Below are 21,358 nucleotides of genomic sequence, written 5' to 3'. Positions count from 1 at the left end.
CACAAACTATTTTTAGAAACATGTTCCTACAAATATGTAAGTTTCGATCACCTTACATTTGAATGACTGTTTAATATACATTTTGAAATTACATAAAAACTATTACAAAATAAATTGAGTATGTTTCATTCAAAAGTAGGGTCTGGAAGAAGTAAAATACACATAAACCTTGCTCATGTCTAAAGATATAGGGAGAGACTGTTATTTAGAAAACCTTTGACTCACAATTGTTTCAAACTACATATTTTTAAACGCCTTTTAAAGAATATGTTACAGAAAATGTAAATTCAGTAATTACACCACTGGTTTTTATTTTGTATTTCAAAGTCCAAAAATATCCTTGTATTTAATACTGTCTATTAAGTCAGTAAGGACATATATGTCAATTTAACAAAATTAATTTAACGATGTCAAGTCTAGAATCTTTTTGGATTTTAAAATACAAAATGAAGACTAATAATATAATTAATGAATTTTAAAGAATTACTTGTCCATCCAATTTTAATAATTTAATTATAAAGTCATTTATAATTGGGAAAACAAAGTCATTTGTAATTGCCCACCCAATTTTGATGGAGACCAACATTTTAAATAATATAGATTGTAATATTATATATATATATATATATATATATATATATATATATATATATATATATTAGAAGGGAACTCGCACAATATAACGAGATACATTTTGGTTTTAGTGTTTCGTTTTTTTTTTGTCTTAGTCAATGTTATAATACGGATTTATGTGGTTTGGAGAAAACGATAATGTTTTTTTATTTTTGAATAAAATATAAATATGAAAATATTATAAAAAATAAAATAAAATACTGATATTAGTATCAGGCTAACAATTTAAAATTTCTCATTTTTTTGTGTATTTCTTTAATTCATTTTTTTAATTTTGGTTTAATAATATAATTTTTTATAAAGATAATAATTAAGTATCTTATTATAACTTGATGATAATCTTAATTATATTTTAGTTTTTTTATATATTTAAAATGAAATGTTTTTCCAATATTTGATTATGTTTATCTGAAGTTAGTTACACGAATTCAAACATGAAGCTTTAATAAGTTGTACTTACGTACAATTTACTTGTAATCTTAAATTTTAAGTAATATGCACCAATAAACAGTACTTCATGCATAGAAAATAGTATTTAAGAGTTTTTGTCAAATGTTTTATAACATAATATAGATATAATTACAATTTATATTATTTTGTAAAGTATAAAATTCACTTCACATTTTTACTTGAGAAATAAGCAAAACATAAAGACCAACTTGGTCAATCTCATAGAGAGGCTATGTTCTAGTCATTGTTTCTTATTCATATTTGCCTACGCATTTGCACAAGTTGAGTCGTAGAAATGCAGAAAAAAGTTCGAACGAGAAGGTAGACCTACGTCCAGCCTGAAAAAGGGCGATAGAAGACAAATGTTCAACAATCAACGTGGTTTATAATAAGGTGAGCTCCATGTTGAGGTTGGAGAGTAATAACTGATCGAGGAGCATGAGCGTAGGATGGCGAAAGCTCAAAAGAGAAGTGTTGTAGAATCATAGTCAACGCTATTTTGGTTTCCATCATAGCGAAATGTTGGCCGATGCATATACGAGGTCCCCAACCAAATGGAAAATATGATGAAGGTACTTTTGCTGCCTTCGAAATGCCATCAACGAACCTTTCGGGCTTGAACTCGTTTGCATCGCTGCCCCATATCTCCGAGTCACGGTGCAACACCACCACGGGAACCATGATTGCGGTGCCACTTGGTAGACTCATATCTCCTAACTTGGTTTTTTCATGAGTCAATCGGTACAGTGCTGGAACTGCAGGATATAACCTTAGAACTTCCTGCAAAATCATGGTAACCTACCACCAAAAACAAACAAAAAGAAATTAAAAAAAGACATTATAAACATAAAACAAGCATAGAAAATATTGAAACCTCATCAGATTATTATTTTTTAAAAGAGCCCACAATAAGAGAACAGATGTTCCAACGTATATAGAGGTTAAAAGAAACTATAAGGAAGTGTTTAGTTTGATGAAATGGTTTTTAGGGGTTTGGATTTGAAATATTTAGCTTGTAGGATTTATAAATAATTTACAAAAACAAACTATAAATAATCAAATCACTATTTTATTAATTGATTATTATAAAACAAATGTTTTTAACATATTTTAAAATATTATTACATACAAATCCTATGAAATCCCGTGAAATAACCCAAGAGGATATCTAAATCCCCTGTATGTGGGATTTCAAACCAAGTAATCCTTCAAGCCAAACATGAGATCAGAATGAAATTGAATTCCAAATCCGACAAACCAAACGAGACCTAAGAATAAGGAACCCCATTTGATTACTCTCCTAAAAAGTCATTGATGAAAGAAGGAAGTTCCAACATATATGGAAAATAAATGATCTAAGGGGCCATTTATCAAACACTTACCCGGTAAGTGCTTATGGGCAAAATTTAACATTATTATGTACTTATCGGGCAAGATTTTAGTCCACAAAAACGACATAATATACAATAATTTACCTGGTAAGCGCTTACCGTGGTAAGAATCGTCGCCCTCACTTACCAGGTAAAATTTTTGATCTTTGTCTCGCTCTTACCAAATAAGATTATTTGCTTTTACTATATTTATCTGGTGAGAAAATATTACTTGATAAGCGCTTACTCGGGTAAGCGTTTGGTAAACGACCCATAAGCATAACTGATGCGAAACTCTAGAGTTTTGTTGCAAAAAGGGTAGTTTTAACTTGTTTTGCAAAACTAGGGTGATAGACTCCACAACTATTTTAAATTAAACCCCTTTTAATATGATAACAAATTTCAATTACACCCTTGCCTTCTTTTTAATTATTATAGTATACCCTCATTATATATTTTGTATAAATTTAATTATTGTAAATATATAAAATTTATTTATTATATTTAACAATTTTATTTTATAAAGAATATCCATCAATACTTTCAATGACATCTCCTTTATTTTATATTACATTTTTATTATATTAAATATATAGCTCATTATTTTTATTTATGTATAAAATCAAATTAATTATAATGTTTAAAATGTCTAAAATCAGTTCATTTCAAAATGTTTAAAATTGTGTAAAATCAAATCGATGTAAAAAGTTCAAAAATCGTGTAATTTATAATCAACAAAAAAAAATATTGTGTGTGATGAAATCAACATGATTTTACTTGTTAAAAAACCAATCAAGTTAAAAACATTTAAAATTTTGTAACGTCAATTAAAAGAGTGTTTGAGATTTGCCTATTTAAAAGTGTTTATCAACTTATATGGCAAACCGGAATTTTATAAAAAAATGTTTGAATTAACTTATGACGATACCACACCAAATAAGCTGATAAAAAAGATGAGATACCATTTTTTTCCCCATCAAAACACTAAAAACTCTTTATTACCAGTACCGTACCAAAATAATTTAATAAGTTAAAAGAGAAAAACTTATCAATAACTTCTTATTACCAGTGCCAAACCAGTATAAGTATTTTCTTTTTTTCTTCATCCAAACACTAAAAACTTTTTATTACCGATACCACATCGGAATACGTTAATAAGCACTTTAAATAAGCAACCCAAACACCCCTTAAGTTAAAAACACTTAAAATTATGTGGGCTACGCCACCAACCTGGTCATAATCGAAGAAATTTTCTAAATTTCCAACTAAGATTTAATTTGTCGCAAAAGCTATGATTTTATTTTAATTGGTATTATAATGCCGTCAGATAATAATTTTAGTTCGATGTTTCATTTTATCAACTTGTTATATTTTGTTTTTTGTTTATTTGAATGAAGAATTATGTATTTACGTTTTACATATATCCAAATAAATTGTTGTTTATAACGTTTTTAATTTAAAATAAAGTTAAAAATAAAATAACAGTGGTATCAACTTGAAGGAATTAGTAAAATCTTTTTAATAAAGTAATTTATTAAAACTAATAAAAAAATAAACAAAATTGTGTAGTTGAAAAAATAAAATTGGATTTGCTATTAGACAAGCTAAGGGGTTAGACGAGTCTAAATGGACTCAGATTGTTTTCGCAGTGATAATCATGGGGCCCCATCATCTTACTTTATAAAAGAACTCTTGAGAAGAGAAAAGAGGTTCAAATATATATATATATATATATATATATATATATATATATATATATATATATATATATATATATATATATAGAGAGAGAGAGAGATGAAATAAATGGCTTACGATTTTGAGACGATTCAGTCCATGAATATCGGGTTTCTTACGGCCGAAGACGAGAAAAACTTCATCTCTTGCTTGTGATTGCCAAGATGGATGTTGGCTTAGTAAGATGATGGACCATACAAGCAAAGTAGAGGTGGTTTCTTGGCCTGCAAAGTAGAAGAGTTTGCATTCTTCTATCACATCTTCAATGCTCATTTGTTGGTCAATCTCCTGCTGGTTGGACTCCAATAATATGCCTAATAAGTCATCATGGCTGCCTTCACCATCTTCCATGGCCATTAGTCTTTTACTGATAATACCTCTTATTGAAGCCTTCACATGGCTGTCTATCTCTTTTACCCTTTTGTTCTTTTTGGTTGGCAAAAATCTTAGGGAACAAACACAAAATTATAAGCTCTATTTGCAATATCATGTAATATATGCATACAAAAAAGGTGAAAACATCCTAAGAGAAGAATGCTGTAAACTTAAGTCCTGTAAAGTTGTCTATACTGGGAGACCTAGAAATTGTTGGTTTCCTATAAACCCAGTATAAAACGTTGTTTCATATGATAAACTAAAGGGTCATTAGTTCTTTTTGAAGTTCAAAAATCGTGAATTACCTCGAACCCGGGATATATACGGATTGTATGATTGGCATTAACAATAAAATCAGTTCTTTTTGTAGATCAAATATCCGTCTTCCCTCTTCATAATTACTACCAAAAGCGGTGCGCGAGATTATATCGCTAGCAAGTGTTTGAAGATACGGAAAAACATCAAGCTCGCACGAACGCTCACATGCTGCTAACTTTTTTTGCCATTTTCCCAACATCTCGCTACAACTCACATGAATAGCGGGCACCATATACTGCGCAACAAACGAACATATTAAGCCAATATAATCATAATCAATCGTATTTTCATGAAAAATGGGACTAACAAACCTTCAACTTGCGAGTGTGGAATGCGGGATTGATAATCTTTCTATGTTTGAACCATTTATCTCCGTCGTAATCGATTAATCCTTGAGATAGTATCTTGATATAGGGATTACTTTTCCTTAGTTTTTGGAAATCATTGATTCTAGAGAGTATATCTTTGGCAAGAGCAGGATCAAGAACATGAACCATTGGTTTTGGCCCATACCATGCAAAGAAAATATTACCTGTGGCAAAAACCAGAAATTGTAAGCCAAACCAAGAAATATAGTCAAAAACCCTTTGTAGTCCCTATTCAAATTGAGTTTTTTGGCTAAATGGGAAATGGTTGAATGAGTTACAAGTAGTCAAAATGTATTCAAATGTTACAACTTTCTATATCAATTCAGTAAAAAAGCAATCTTTCAATAATGGTTTTAGTTAAGGGTGTTAAACGATTCGAGGTTTTTACGGGTTATTTAAGCTCTAGCTCCTTTATTTTGAGCTTGGGCTTAATAATTCTCAAGCTGAAACACAAAATAAAGTCTTTTTTTTTTTTTTTTTTTAAACTTAATGAGTTGAGTTTCATACCCCCAATGTTCGACTTGCCTCGTTCGAAAGCTCGATAAAAAAGTGAAGTCCAATTGAGCCATTCGAGCATACATATTTTCGAGCAAAAAATGTTCATATGTTCAAAAGTGATACAACTACATCATAAAAATTATCGAGCTTGAACAAATAAACGATTGAATCTATTTGATCCCACAAACAAACTTATAAAACTTGAATTTTAGGTTTACTGTATAACGGAAATTTGTTAAACGAGTATCAATTTCGAGCTCGAACATTGAAAAAAATATTCGGGCTCTAGCACTACTTTGAAAAAGATATTTGAGCTTCAGCCATGTATTATTTTTGAGTAAAGCTCGTTAACACCCCTAGTTTTAGCAACCCAAAAAAAAAGAGAAACAGTTAGTGGACCCTACCGACCCAACCCGTCATAGAAATGATCACTCGTTTCCGAAGCCCGTTTCAACCCATTACCCAATCCGTCCGACCCATCAATCTTAAATGAATGAAATAGATTTTAGGGATATATATACACACACACACATACCATAGGTTTTGCTGGTTCTAAAAACAAAGGGCAAGAGTCTTGGAATGATATCATCATGGATATTAATGAGGTTTTTGTTGGCTTCTTTAGTCATTTCTTTCATCTCTTTTGTATCCCCAAAAAAGAACTTGTAAGAGGTGCCGTTGATCCCTTGGAGCCTTAGGTGCCTCTGGAGCCACCTTGGTTGCACCCACACCCACTTTAACAAAGTCCATGCCATAACCACCACCATGGTCACACCACAAGAGCTTACAATCCATTTGTGTATCATCTGCATCTCCATGATGAAAGAGAAACGTGGAATACCAATTTCTATGAACCATGAGGATTTGTGTTTACAATTTAATTTATATCCCCATGTTTTATAAAAATTAAAAATTGGTAAAACCAGTTTTGGTTTCTTGGAAACATAAATGGTTGTTAGCTAATTGTTTTTATTTGGTTATTCAGTACGTAAAAACAAAAATTTTGGCAGATGAACTTGTATCATTCGATATTTACACATAGAAGAAAACACACAAGGTCGTTGTTTACTAAAAACCAACACACACACACACAAAGGGTGGAATCAAGATCAATGCTTTTGTCGTAAATAATTGCTCAAACCAAGAGGCGCCTTCATCTAAGACGCCAAAAATACTNGGGGGGGGGGGGGGGATTAGATGGGTTTACAAGTGTTTACCATATCAGTCTAACAAATTAATAACTTGAATAAAAGCCTATAACAGTAATTCTTATATCCAAATTAATAAAAAAAAAATTAATCCACACAAACAAGTTCATCCAATACACACTAACCACTGGGAGATTACTAATAGCATACACGATGATTCAAAGTTTCAAACCTTGATAACCGAGAAAAAGAAATACTACGACATACTAATCACTAGAAAGAAGCATCTACAAAATGCTAAAAGTGTAATTACTATGCACGAAAAAACACACACACTAACACACAGTGTTTTGGGGTTCGCAATTGCAACTCAACAGGGAATCTGAGAAGTGAACCATTCCATAACATGAATCGGAGCCTTGATCAACTCAATTGCTATTTCAACTATGACCGTAAGGCACAAACAGCACGGACATATGCATGTCAACAACAATCTGTCTCAATTCATAGCGCGCGCCCACACACACACACACACACAAACAAACACAAGATCAGAAATCGAGATTCACCGTCTACAAAAACTCGCAATAATTAAACGGATATCAAGCTCAAAATTCTGTGTATAAGATCGAACGAGTCGATTGATTAAGCAAGTAATTAAGAGAGATTGAGTGAGAAATTAAACGAACCCGACGATCCAGACGACCACGCCGACTATGGATAGAAGAAGGGAAAGGAAAGCGAAGGGGAGGCCGAGTAGGAATCCGAGAGGTCTGCAATCGCCATCTCCGCAACACATTTTGCTTGCTCTGTGGGGCTGCAGTTAGCAAAGAGGTGTTTATGACTGCTACGCTACGCTAACCTCTCTCGCCTTTATAGTTATCCTTCCTTCTTTCTTTTTTATTACAAAAATAGTCCCTCAACTATTTTTTTTTGTTTTGTTTTGTCACTGTACTTTTATATTTTTCCGGTTAGATCAAGATGGTCGAAAATAGTTATGTATTTAGAGGTGAATTATTATACAACCAATACAACTCAATCTCAACCGTTTATTTAATTTGATGAATATGTGATTTCATAAAAGTTTTGATTGTTTTCTAATATAAAGTATTGATCATAATCAAGTGGACGTTTATAACAATATTTTTTAAATTAAGAAATTTTTTAGCACTCCTATTTTTTATTCGAAAAAGAATTAAATATAAACAAAAATCGAGCGAAATAAATTACACTACATTGATTTATATTTTCATCCGTTATTTTTATAATTTTTCGTTTTTAATTTATTTAACATTTTCCTCTGAACTCAACTCTTTCTCTCTCTCAACACAAAATAAAAAGAAAACCAAAAAACCACGAAAAAACGGATGGAAAAATATATACCAATATGAATGTCAAATTAGTGAGAAATATGATTGTTTTTTGGTGTAATTTATTCCGCTTGATTTTTGTTTACATTTTGTCTTTTTTCGATACAAAATAGGTGGGAACAAAAGTTTTTTAATTTAAAAAATATTGTTGTAAATGTCCATTTAATAATATTTATCGAATCAATTTATCTAATGATTGATAGATATCATTTTCTCCTGAACCTCACTATATATACATATATGATCTAAAGATTGATAGATATCATTTTCTCCTGAACCTCACTATATATACACGTATATATGTGTGCGTGTATGCACATGTAGACGTACGTAATATATATTTTTTGGAAAGAAAATATATTATATATTAAAATTAAACTTAAAGTATAATAATTAATATATATTTAAGTATAATAATTAATTAATTTAATAAACTCAAAGTATAAAAAAATATTTTCTTATTTTTTAGACTTAATTACGGATTTGGTCATTGTGGTTTGTGTGGGCTTTACTAAACTGGTCCCTCGAGTAAAAACAAAAAAAATGGAAAAGAACGAAAGTGCTCTCAAAGTTAATTGAGAAACTGGATGACCTTTAGAGGAAGGGACCAATTCATTACAAAATAGCATACGAGTCCTAATCTGGTTCAGGGACCATTTTTATAAAAAATCATGAAACCATAGTTCACATATAAACACCTTTGTATATTTAATACTTACAAGATGAGATGCCAAAAATAAATGAAGGAGAACATGCATGCATACATCATACATCATACATCATACATCACACATCATACATCATACATCATACATCATACATCATACATCACACATATCCTCTTCCAAAATAGATATACTAGTTCCATTTGATTTGATTTACCATAAACAAAAAGATCATTACAACCATTTCAAAATACACATCCAAACACCCCCCTTTTAACTTCATAGATTTTATGCAATAATACATGGTGGCTGCTTGCAAGAGGGATGTTTCCGATAACTTTTTAACGTTCTAGAGTTAGACTTGGCTCTAAGACACTACCAACTTACGTACAGTTACAGACACGCTACACGCGGACAAAATAAGTTCTATAATATAATAACAGTTGCGGATCATACAGCTAGCTAGAGCTAGAGTTGCTAAAAACCGAAGCAGTAATGCAATAACGACCTGCACCTTATGCATTGAAAGTTGTACATTTGCTCAGTGTTGGTCAATTTCAGCTCTTGGAAGAGGGTTACTACTAACAAAGCCAAAAAGCAGTCCTATTCCTCTGATGGTACAGTTCTTCAGAAATCTGCATAAGTAATTTAACCAAAGAAAAGGCTTTTCAATATACTAGCTATATTAAGACTTTTGAGAAGAATCATAATCAATAGGGGTGTAGTTTCAGCATTCTCACACACACCCTCCAATTATTGATTGGAATCCTAGAAATTTATATACTTTCAGTAGCATTATAGAATGTGATGCACGTAAGAAAAAGGCGGCCTCGATCAATACACCAATGGTCTGCAAGGGTCTAACCTCACCAAAGGTGAGAAATGTGCGTGAGTATATACTGTATATAAACATATACTTTGAAAAAGGTTGGGAATGGAAGTCCACATTTTCCTTAAACCAAACCAAACCAAACCAAACTAAACCCAACCCTCACCAACTCTATACCAAAGAGTAGAGCGATTGTTTCCGTGAAGACCCCTAGCTTGTAAAAAATTACAAGGTTGTTAAAAGAGTTGGAAGAGACAGAAAAGGAGACTTGGGACCAGAAAGGTAAACGAATATTAATAATTTTAAGAGAATACGAGACTCCAAGAAATAATAATTTATGAGAAAAAATAGATGTATAATCCAAGAAGTCATATACCACAAAATAAGCAAATCACATGATACCCATAATCAAAGTGGTGTATATTTATTTTGTTAAATATGATCTTAAAATAGGTGTTTATAGAGATGCACACACTCCTAGGTCATACCTCCAAATTGGTCCTTTGACTGGTCCTGAATCTGCCATTTTTGCATCCGTCCATAACTTGAAAATGGTAACTGCCATAGGACCATCGGACCAGACCTGACCGGACTGGAACGAGCCATAGCTAGGCGTTGAAGGACCAGTTTCGGGCTTCACATAATTTGTGCATCTCTAGGTGGTTACCATCAGTGATGGGTGGTGAAAACTGAGTGGTGGCTTGGTGCTGGTGCGAAGAGCAATTTATTGGACTTTATTTATTAGGAGTCGTACATAACTTATCAGACGGGGGGTCATTCATATGCTACAATGAAGGGAAAAAATGAAAGCTTAATGCAGGTATAATAGTCATTTGGTCAATTGTCGCAAGTCAAACAATGATGCCATCGGGGCCTTGGGTAGTGCTGATTTTGTCATATGTCGAAGGCATTCATAATCAAGACAAACTAGAGGAGGTCCCTTGACCATAAGCATAGATTTTAATGACTACTATGACATCAGTAAATATACAAGTGCTACGAACAAATATATTCGTGTGCTACTATAAAAGGGAAGTTTTCTCCAATTTTTGAGACCCTGAAGATTAAGGTATTGATGGCATAATGGATAAGCTCTGTGTAAAATTCCTAGCAGGTTGAGGCTGCTTGTTGATATACAGATCATTAATAGAGGGTGATCCGCTAGCATTATTGCCTATTAATAGAGGCTGCTTGTTGATATACAGATCATTAATAGACAAAGACACCAATATTGTAATCATAAGCACAATCTAGATGCGCATCTAAATGAGTCAAAGACTTCAGCGATGGGTAATCTTTCAATTACGGCATGTAATAATTACAAAAATCTAAATACCAAAAGTTATTGCCCTGAGATGTAGTACTAAAGCCACCGCAAGAAACTAAAACAAGGCCTTCAATTTCAAACAGGGCGTCTGCAAATTAATGAAATAATGAAATCCTGTACCCGGCATAACTGGAAATTTTTTAATAGTTATATTGACAGTTATGCATATATAGGTGGACAGGGTATTAGGAACCATGAGATGTAAATTAATAACAAAGAAAAGGAAAAGAGATGCTTTCTTGGGCATAAGCAAAAAATTTATACATGATAAAGATAATTGGACACATGCAGACTACTTTTTAAAAACTAAGACGACCTTGGTCTAAATCTAATACAGCATTACAGTGTCCATGCATGTTTAGTTGTTACACAGAACATGCCCATCATACATCATATTCTGCCAACTACTAAACAATCATCTACAGTATGGGGAAAAAAAAGAATACAATCAAAAGATACAAATAATGCCCAATATATGAAATACAAGTGAAAAATAAGCAGAAGAATGAAAAGATGACTACGGAAACATATTCTAATGCTGTGACACCAACAATTACAGACAGCGATCAGACTGTGTACTACACAAACTGGAATGCACAGAAAATTAGCATAATATAAGAATCACATGGATCATTAGACACAAACCACTTTTTTATGATGCTATATATGAATCTATAGAAGGTCAATAAGGCAATTCAAGAATACCACAAACTATTTTACGCTTTAAAATCATCGGCTAAGAGAAGGATAGAAACAGAGACAGAAGGTAACACGGAAAGTACTGAACCCATTCTAAAAGTCACAAGACTTCCAATAAGGAAAATTACTTATGTAGGATATACCTTTTGTTGCCATAGTCAAGGCAGTTACAATCATGCCTTTGAAGAATGACCTGCCTCAGATCCTGCTCCAGATGAGCTGTCGCTATCAGAATCTGTGATTAATTTAGAACAATGAGATTAATCATGAAGCAGCTTGACTTCAAGTAAACCACATCAAGTGCCTACAACTAATTTGAAGAATAACCAGAATAACTAAATCTTGTGCTAATACCACTAGAAGAAGATCCAGATATGCTACTAGAGCTGCTAGAGCTACTTGACTTGTCTCCTGCAGCAACTTGCTCCTCGACCTGCTTCTCCATTTGAATGGGGGAAGTAGAGGAAGTGTTTCTGTCATCTGCTTACGGAGTATTAATTCCATAAGAGGTTCATTTCTAATCAAATATGAACTAAACAATTTGTGAATGTTCTACTTCAGTACTTCCTCACCTGTTTTAGCTTCTTTAGGGGCATCAACCACGACTGGAGCTAGGTTCTGAAATTAGGAAGAAAAAGCATGCATTATGCCATCCTAAATTCAAGGGAATTATCACAGAAAGCTTTGAAAATGAAAAAAAGATGGGTCATAAACTCACCTTGTCTTGTACATCTGGCTCAACTTCAATTCTTTCTTGATTAGGAAATTCAGCTTTCCTCTTGTTCTTGCTTAAGCCTTTCTTGTAGTTGGTGACAAACCGATCAAGCTCCCACAGGGTTTCAGTATCAAAAGTATCAATATCCACCTCTATTTCATCATCCTTTTGGGACAATGATGGGTTCCTTTTCTTGATGATCTGGACAACATTATCCAACTTTTCGGAAGGTAAATTCTGCAGATTCATGCTAAGTTTCTGCTTCTCATCATATGTCATCTCCCTTTTATTGAGATCTTTAGCCTTTGGTTTCTTTGAGAAAGAAGTTTTACCCATGTTAGAAACATTTGTTGGCTGTGCTTTAGGATCAATGGTAGGAGCAGACGATTCTGACCTATTGGATACTGGCATCTTTTCTGGAGCTGGCAATAACGAGGGAGGTGCCTGCTTTGATGTTGGAGTTGGCAAACCTTCATTATTTACTGCAAGCCTAGACTCCCGCATATAATCTGCTTCTATAAGCTTCCACTTTTCTTCAAATAACTTTAACAGAAGCTCTGCCATGGCGTGAACATCTTGCCCTTTTGGGTTATATGTCATAGCGTTCTGAAATGTGAGTCTTACATCCTCAGCAAACTCCATTGGAGAATTATACCAATTCTTATCCAAACGAGATTTCACAGTACCCAAATCCATTGGATGCTTAATGATGTCGAAGTAGTCATGCAAACCAAGGGCAAGAGGATCAACAGGTTTATTAAACACCCAGCCATGTTTGTGCTTCATTAATTTCTCAAGCAAAGCACTACAGCTCTTAAACAATTTGTTGGAAAACTTAGCCTCAACCCCTCCTTGCTTCTTGCCACCGGACTTTGACTTCTTGTGGCTCTCAGCAGAAGGAATCCTATCCTTGGCAAGAAGAAAATCCGACTTCCTGTAGAATTGGTTTGCTTTCGGAGTTCTTTTCTCTTTATCCACATGCTCACTGGTACCCTGACTATTCTCCAAAACCGAGATACTCAACTGGTGTAAAGGCCTCGATCCCACTTCCTCAATCTTCTTCACCAAACTCCTAACCAACTCAAGCTCACTCACAAGCTTCCTCTTAATTTCCCTCATCTCCTGCTTCGACCTCGATGTCAGCTGAATAGTAACTCGACTCTCTTGCTTTCGGAACCCAAACCTACCCCCTCCATTCCCTGAAGGAGGAACCCGAGAACCCATAAGTACCACCTGGTTCAGGTTTCCGTCTTCAGAAGCTAGGTTTTGACTATGAGATTGTGTTAAATTCTTTTTGTTGCTGTTTAACCCTTTAAAAGACTTCCTACTATAAACTTTATCCGAATCCATACATGAAATCTAAAAACCCTAACTCAATCTGCTTCGATTGTTCAAACTTGTACAAATTACTAGATTTCCATACTGATTAATAGATATACAACCAAATATTCACACAGCTTCAGTTTTACTACACAATCAAAGCATAACTTAGTCTGATAGTAACACACTAGGGTTCCGAAAACATACCTTTTTCACGTAGATCGAATCCTTTTTCACTCATTGGATTCATCGCTTATATCTTTCTCTCTCTCTTCCCTCGGTCTCTCTCACTCTGGCTTACTTTCGAGCATAGACAAAATCCTGGAAGATCATACCGCCACCGATAATGGAGTGAAGGGCCGTGTGTGGCCCGACGGAGTAGTGCGGATCGGAGGGCTGAGTTTTGTGAAGATGACGTGGACTGGATAAACGAACGGATGATCTTGCGAGAATATGATGTCTGACCGTCATTGTGTGTAATGGCCAAGGAAGTTACCCACGCGCAATGGTGGCGCGTGTTATTTCGCTATGGGTCGGATCTGCTGCTCCGCCCCATTTTGAAGTACCACCCAAATCTTACTGCATAACTCCCGCAGCTTTGATAGATTGTCAAATTTAACCCTTTTGAATGAAATGTTGTCTAAACACGCCCTTCCCAATTTGTGAATCAACAAACCTAGACATTATAAATATGTTTTGGTTTCGTCGGTTTAGACCGTAAAATCAAAAGTGTATTCTCATTTGTTTTTCGTAGTTTTGTCTGTGTAAATTGTAAACGTAATATTCCCATTTCAGATGGAAACAACTGAATTCTTAAGTACAAAGAATGATAATGATTTGAACAATCTTGTAATAGATCTGCTAAAAATGAAAATGACTCTACATTACCAACTAAAATACGAGAGTCCGAGACAGACGGGTATACCATTTCAAACATCACTATCAACACGAATCTCGTGATTCTCAAGAAAAATCAGACTCCAATTAAGATACCTCATTAATTTCAACTAGTTTAGACTTTTTCGATGCAACATATCAAGTTTACTGGTTTATGGGATCTTTACTACTTGCTGACCACCTTTTACAAGGTAAGAGTCACTTACCTAGACAAATGTTGTTTACCACTCCTCTGTTATCGGTCAATGATGTTGAATTGATAAGCTAACAAATGACTCTTACGCGGTCTGTAGTTAGTGTTGACTCGGATCGTGCTCTTACTCAGTTAGCGCTTACTCAATCTGCTTAGGTAAACAACCCCTTCTATCCCAGTTTGATAAGGCTTAAGATTTAGTGGTATCACGACGTTTTATTCCAAAAATACATATAACTTTAATGTTGCTCGAGGGAGACAGTAACAGAATTATCCATATGACGATTTCAAACAAGTTAAATGCTCGATGACATACAATATTGTATCTTATATAACATCAAAAAATTTGCAACAAAGTGCGACACAAACGTGAACTTGCTCTCTTTCAAATAGAGGCAAGCATGTAAAAAAACCGAACCAAACCAAATCACACAAACACAGGAAAACAGATCTTGCAAGAAACATTAACTTGTTATTCAAATTCATCAACTTCAAACCACGAGAACAACCGAGCCACCATGCGATCATAACAAAGCTAGTGGCTAGATGGCGACCGAGCGTAATGGTGCTGACCATCCGGGCCTCCTGGCGCAACCCTTCCAAGGTTCGCATTAAGTGACCTTCTTTTATAGTATTCGAGTTCAGACACTTTAAACCCTAACTTACGTAACAGGAGTTGGCTTGGATCGCCATTTTGCATGGCTTGAGTGGCATCGAAGTTGACGCAAAAGACAAAGAAGACGATGAAGACGAGTAGTAACCCTTTCGGTGCCATTGTTTTTGCCATGAGGGTTTTACTTTGTTTTTAGTTCTTTCTCGTTTAGAGACTGTAAAGATTGCATGGATATACATGGTATTTATAGAAAGTTGGCAATGATGAGAAAGATATATATATATATATATATATATATATATATATATATATATATATATATGTATATATATATGTGTGTGGGGTGCCAAGTTATTTTAGAGAAAAATTGAGTCATCACACACAACAAGATCGATCTGTGAGAGAGACACCATGGATAAGTCGCAAGGATTCCTTTGAAAAGAAATTTTTCTCATTGAACCTTTTATAGGTTTTTTAATAATATAATCTAAAGTTATCAAAAAGGTAATTATAATTATATTATTATATATTAATTATTTAATTATATTTTAAACTTATTCAAATTAAAACCACAAGTAAATTTGGGATAAAAAAATATGTAAAAAATAACCATTTAACAAATTGAATATTAATTTGGTTGATGTGATGTAATTTGATTAAAAATAAGAAAAACAATGATATATAACTGTAGTGATTACAAAATCGTAAGGGTATCTGTGTTTTTTTTGGTATGCAGAACTGAAATTCATATGCTCGTACTGAAATGATTTTGCTGTTACTTACCCGTTAAAGTATAAAATATAATACGACCAATATAAATTATTAACTAAAGCGTATATTTTTATTGTACTGACACTTTACGGTTAAGATCTTCTTGTTCTCTTACTCGTAACAAAATAACAATTAGTTTTCTCCTAATATAAAGTTTTGTCCAGAGGTTTTAGGAGGACCATAAGTATGATAATACTGCTACAAGAATTCAATCTTTTGAACCCTAATAAGTAATAACATTGAATAGATTTTTCTGAAACCAGATATAATTTATTATGGTAAAATGTAAAATACAAAAATTCGGATTATATCGATATTACGATATACAAAGTGAAAATACATGCATCATAACCTTACATATTGATGATCGCTATCTACTTATTGCTAAAAACAATAACGTCCTATCAATCTATAAAGTAACGTTTCTCGATAGATGCTCATTCTTTTTGCTTATTTTAAGTAATACGGAAATGACACCTTCGTCACATGAAAAAGCCTTTATTGAGGATACCTCCGTAAATCCCTCCAAGATCACTCAATCATCTCCATAATAATATATACCATATTTAGTCGGTCAAATACTCATTCTTTTGTCTAGGTGAAAGCTATAAGCTTGCATACCCACTACAACAAAATTGATCTTTTTTGGACACAAGTTGTCTTTTGGCATCCTATAAAGTACTTGATGACAGTTTTAAGTTTATATAACCAATAACTATGCGTTCTATCTAAAGGTATTGCAATAAATTGTTATAACAAAGTTAAACGACCTAACAAGTTTTATTGATAAAGTTGGTCAGCTAATTTCAGAAAAATAAAAAAATAAAGCATCATGTTAATCTTTCTATATAATACTTCTTATCAACCTTTTGTAGACAAGACACTCTTTAAAAGTGTCATAGACCAATATAAACAATTCCTTTTTATGTCATATTATAAGGTTATCTAACTTCATTATAGAACTTACTATGTGGGTGTGTATATATATATGGTAAATATTTAAGAAAGTAAAGAAGTGATCATAACCCTTAATACGATCAAGATCGAATTTGACTTGTAAAGAATTGTGGCTTTGACTGGTCAAAATTTATGGTTATACGAATAATAGATGAGATAGTTTTGTAACTTTTAAAAATAGACAATAAACGTTTATATATGAATCCGTGTGATTCACATATGAACTATTTGCCCATATATGAACTTATGTAATTCACATATAAACTATTATAATTGATTCACATATGAACTAAAATTGATTCACATATGAAATAATTAATTGATTCACATATAAACTCGTATGATTCACATATGAACTAATTAACAGGTCACATATGAACATATAATTCATATGTTAATTATACAGGTTCACACGTGAACTCTTTTGCCGCCTGTTTGTAAAATTTATTAATCTACTTCTCTATTTTCCGTATACCTATGCGAGGAATTATCTAGTGCTTCACAAGTAAAGCCGCAAACGTTGACCAGATGAAAGGCTAGAATCACTTATTTACTTCTCAAATGAAACTCTCTCTATATTAACATTATAACAATTATAAATAAGACGACATGTTTGATCTAATAAACTTAACATCATATCAAGAAACCCTATCAGTAGACATGTGCACCAAAAAGGCTATTGTTTTTGTGACCATGCATCATCGACATTCATCTCTCTCCGTCACATGCAAATCCTTTAATCAAGAAAGCCTCACTTATCTTATTCAACAGACCAACTATTCATCGTCTTCTTTCGCTCGTAAGGTAAAAAAGAAAACAGTTGTTAAGATCAGCAAAACGACAGTAAGCGCATATAAACCAGTAACGATCAAAAAAAGAAAAAAAAAACGGAATGACGATAATGGATGTGCATTTCAGATGTGGAAATCCATACAATAATCCTTGAAGAAGTACGTTATACACATAACGGTGTGTGTGTTTGCAACTTTCTAAATTGAGATATTATGTGGTTTTGGGTGGCGACCCACATTTGTCCAACGTGGGACGGGGGGAGTGGTTGGTGGTTTGTGGTGGGTTGAACATGGTAACGAGGATTTGTTTATAGCCTCGGACAATGTATCCTATGTGGATTTTTTTGTCATTTTTCATATTACAATAAAGATTAATTTATTTAATATTAGTTTTTGAACCCATAATCATTACTTTAAAGATTATGTTATCTAATTATTTTTTTATTAATTTTCGTAAAACAAAAGATTAGTTTCTAAACAATTTTGGAGGTATTCTTTTAATCATGGGTATTTGGGGCAGCTTGTGGGTGTCTTGATTAATTCAATGGTTTTAGAAAAATCCTTTAAATACTTAAACCTTATTGTTAGTTGAGCTAATCCTGCAATATCCACTTATTCCGTGTGTATTTAAATAATTGAGTCAGAAGTGTGTGTGTGTGTGTGTATATATATATATACTTAGTAATTTGTGATAAATGTGAGATCTTATCTCAACCACAAATAAGAGATCTTAACTTTGGTAATTTTGACTTAAAATTTTAATTGAAGAACATTTTTGGTATTTTAGAAATTTTAATCTCTCCTCTCTCTAACGGATCTTATTCTGGTGGACACCATGTGAACACAAGATATACAAATCATACATGAAAAACATCGCCACTGTTAAAAAATACATACAAACGATCCTCACTGTGATACCCACGATACATTTATTATGATGAGATATTTATTATGATTTATTATGATTTCATAAATAAAATCCTTAAAATACCCTTAATTAATATTTTAAGGTAAAATTATCAAAATTATTAATTTCCTAATTTAACCTTTGATTTGTGGTTAATATTGGATCTCACAGTTACCACAAACAAAATAGTTCTCATTTGATTAGTCCCCATACACACACACACACACATAAGGTCGAGTTCTAATGAGGATGGGAGTTAACATGAGAAGCGTAAGATCTCCACCATTGGATGCACATTAGGATAAGACCGAGATGAGATGCACCGAGATACACTAGATCGATCCCGTATCAAGCGCGACTCATGTTTGGGTTTGAGATTAAAGGTGATCAATGGTCCATATCTCTTCTTATGCTTTTCATTTTAACTCTTATTTTCACATAATCCTTCGCCTATATATATATATATATATATATATATATATATATATATAGAAGGGTTCAAACGAGAACAACTTCATTTTACAAAAGCGTGGTAACACCTTTTTCATAGTCAATCGCATATGATACAAAATGTGATAATAAATTAGAGACGCAAACGACCTTTACCGCAACCTAAGTCGCGCGCCAAGTAGCCCTMACACTATTAGGTCTCACCATGTATATTATATCATATGTGATAAGGGTGTTGTTAATGTGATACTATAATCCATCACATGTGATACTGAATCAAATACACAGACAACCTTTGGTGCGACCTAGATCGCAAGCCAAGTCGTCCTTACACTATCAAGTCTTTTCACATGTATTATCATATGTGATAATGATGTTCTTGCGTTTTCGTAAAACGAAGATGTTCTTGTTTGAGTCTCCATATATATATATATATATATATATATATATATATATATAAATAAATAAAGTTTGATGAAAGTTGAGATGGAGGATAGAATAAAGGGGAAAAGGAGATCAACAGAAAACCACCTAAAATTAAGGTGAAAAAGAAATAGAAGTGGTGGAATCTGATCATTTGCTTATCCAAACCGTTTTCTTATATTGTGTTGGCTTTCATGTTATTCTTAAGATTCCATTCCAAGACAACCACTATTTTTTAAACGTTTACTTTTTTTCTTTTTCATTTAAATTATTTTTATTTCAAGAAAATAGTTCTAATGATTAATTACAGATACATGAACATACTCAAAAGAAAAACACAAATTCATGCAACCACTTGTACGCATAAACATTAAACAGAAGTTACAGTATATTTTGTATATGGCAATGGCAATGGCAATGGTAAAGGTATATATATATATATATATATATATATATATATATATATATATATATATATATATATATATATAGTCGAGTTCAAACGAGAATAGTGTTTATCTTAAAAGAATAAGAAACAGTCGAATCATATGTGATTTATGCGAATTTGTTCTGCGACTTGAAGTCATGGCCAAAGTCGCCTGCACACGTTTTTTGATCATTAATGTAAAATCACATGTGATCTTGTACGTGATTTATGCAACTTTGTTCTGCGACTTGAAGTCATGGCCAAAGTCGCTTGCACACTTTTTTTTTTATCATTAATGTAAAATCACATGTGATCTTGTACGTGATTTGAATGTTTTTGTATTTTCTTAAATAATTAGCATTCTCGTTTGATCATCCTCTCTCTCTCTCTCTCTCTCTCTCTATTTCTCTCTCTTTACACACACAAAAATTTGGGATCATGTGAGACAAAATTGTTTTCGTGAGACACGATTTTTACGTTTGAAACATTACATCGAAACACTGTGAAAGTAACTTTCACAATGTTTTTGCTGTGAATATTTGGCTTTTTTTTTACCTTCACAACATTTTGTTGTGAAGTTTTAAATGTAAAAATCGTGTCTCACGTGTCTCACGAAAACAACTTTGTCTCACGTGAACCCAATATATATACACACAAACACACATACATATACATAGAGAAGGTTTACTTTGCAAACCACGTTATTTGTATAAACCGTACAAATCTCATTCAACTGATCGAAATTTTTTATTTTGTTCATTTTTTTGTAATTATGAGAGTTTGATTAATCATTTTTATTGTGGAGGGTGTTAACCATGAATATTATCATATTTATTATATTAATTTTAGAGAAATACATGAAATTATTTCATTAAAATTTCATAGCCATATATGAAACAACTTCATCAAAAAAAATATTATGTGAAACAATTTTATGAAAAAATTTCACAAGATTAAACAAAGAAATTGACGGATGCGTGTGGTTTGCATGGTTTGTATAAATATAGGTGATTTGCATTTGACCACTCATCTACACACACACACAAATATATATATATATATATATATATATATATATATATATATATATATATATATATAGGGTAT

At 32.7% G+C, this 21,358-nt stretch overlaps 3 protein-coding genes across 4 annotated transcripts; all 3 read right to left on the bottom strand.

The window, feature by feature from the left end:
- Positions 1 to 1,298: 1,298 nt before the first annotated feature.
- On the bottom strand, positions 1,299 to 6,567 carry LOC112522458 (cytochrome P450 CYP72A219-like). Its single transcript, XM_025131579.1, has 5 exons — positions 6,285 to 6,567; positions 5,195 to 5,415; positions 4,871 to 5,118; positions 4,269 to 4,635; positions 1,299 to 1,881 (listed from the first exon to the last, which is right to left on the bottom strand). Exons 1-5 carry the CDS (start codon positions 6,565 to 6,567, stop codon positions 1,450 to 1,452), a joined length of 1,551 nt encoding a protein of 516 aa, XP_024987347.1. The 3' UTR covers positions 1,299 to 1,449.
- Positions 6,568 to 7,048: 481 nt separating this feature from the next.
- On the bottom strand, positions 7,049 to 7,737 carry LOC112522459. Its single transcript, XM_025131580.1, has 2 exons — positions 7,587 to 7,737; positions 7,049 to 7,391 (listed from the first exon to the last, which is right to left on the bottom strand). Exons 1-2 carry the CDS (start codon positions 7,694 to 7,696, stop codon positions 7,268 to 7,270), a joined length of 234 nt encoding a protein of 77 aa, XP_024987348.1. The 5' UTR covers positions 7,697 to 7,737; the 3' UTR covers positions 7,049 to 7,267.
- Positions 7,738 to 9,126: 1,389 nt separating this feature from the next.
- On the bottom strand, positions 9,127 to 14,210 carry LOC112522457 (transcription factor GTE4). Of its 2 annotated transcripts, XM_025131578.1 has the most exons (6): positions 14,030 to 14,210; positions 12,506 to 13,735; positions 12,360 to 12,405; positions 12,142 to 12,267; positions 11,931 to 12,022; positions 9,127 to 9,567 (listed from the first exon to the last, which is right to left on the bottom strand). In XM_025131578.1, the coding sequence occupies exons 2-5, from the start codon at positions 13,724 to 13,726 to the stop codon at positions 11,961 to 11,963; spliced, it is 1,455 nt and encodes a 484-aa protein (XP_024987346.1). In that variant the 5' UTR covers positions 13,727 to 13,735; positions 14,030 to 14,210; the 3' UTR covers positions 9,127 to 9,567; positions 11,931 to 11,960. The 2 variants fall into 2 exon arrangements, with proteins under 2 accessions (XP_024987346.1, XP_024987345.1); XM_025131577.1 differs by having other exon boundaries at positions 12,506 to 14,210.
- Between the last annotated feature and the right edge of the window lie 7,148 nt (positions 14,211 to 21,358).

This window comes from Cynara cardunculus (genome assembly GCF_001531365.2).
Source record: "Cynara cardunculus var. scolymus isolate 2C chromosome LG 12, CcrdV1, whole genome shotgun sequence".
Lineage (NCBI taxonomy): Eukaryota > Viridiplantae > Streptophyta > Magnoliopsida > Asterales > Asteraceae > Cynara > Cynara cardunculus.
This window is presented reverse-complemented; position numbering and strand designations above follow the sequence as displayed.

Coding starts and splice junctions, on each gene's coding strand:
- LOC112522458 (XM_025131579.1), bottom strand. CDS start 6,567: ATGGAGATGCAGATGATACACAAATGGATTGTAAGCTCTTGTGGTGTG. Junction 5,119..5,194: donor TCCACACTCGCAAGTTGAAG/GTTTGTTAGTCC, acceptor TTTGTTGCGCAG/TATATGGTGCCCGCTATTCA. Junction 1,882..4,268: donor GACTGAATCGTCTCAAAATC/GTAAGCCATTTA, acceptor TTTTGGTGGTAG/GTTACCATGATTTTGCAGGA.
- LOC112522459 (XM_025131580.1), bottom strand. CDS start 7,696: ATGTGTTGCGGAGATGGCGATTGCAGACCTCTCGGATTCCTACTCGGC. Junction 7,392..7,586: donor GTGGTCGTCTGGATCGTCGG/GTTCGTTTAATT, acceptor GAATTGAGACAG/ATTGTTGTTGACATGCATAT.
- LOC112522457 (XM_025131577.1), bottom strand. CDS start 13,852: ATGGATTCGGATAAAGTTTATAGTAGGAAGTCTTTTAAAGGGTTAAAC. Junction 12,406..12,505: donor AGCCAGATGTACAAGACAAG/GTGAGTTTATGA, acceptor TCCTAATTTCAG/AACCTAGCTCCAGTCGTGGT. Junction 12,268..12,359: donor CCCTAAAGAAGCTAAAACAG/GTGAGGAAGTAC, acceptor CTCCGTAAGCAG/ATGACAGAAACACTTCCTCT.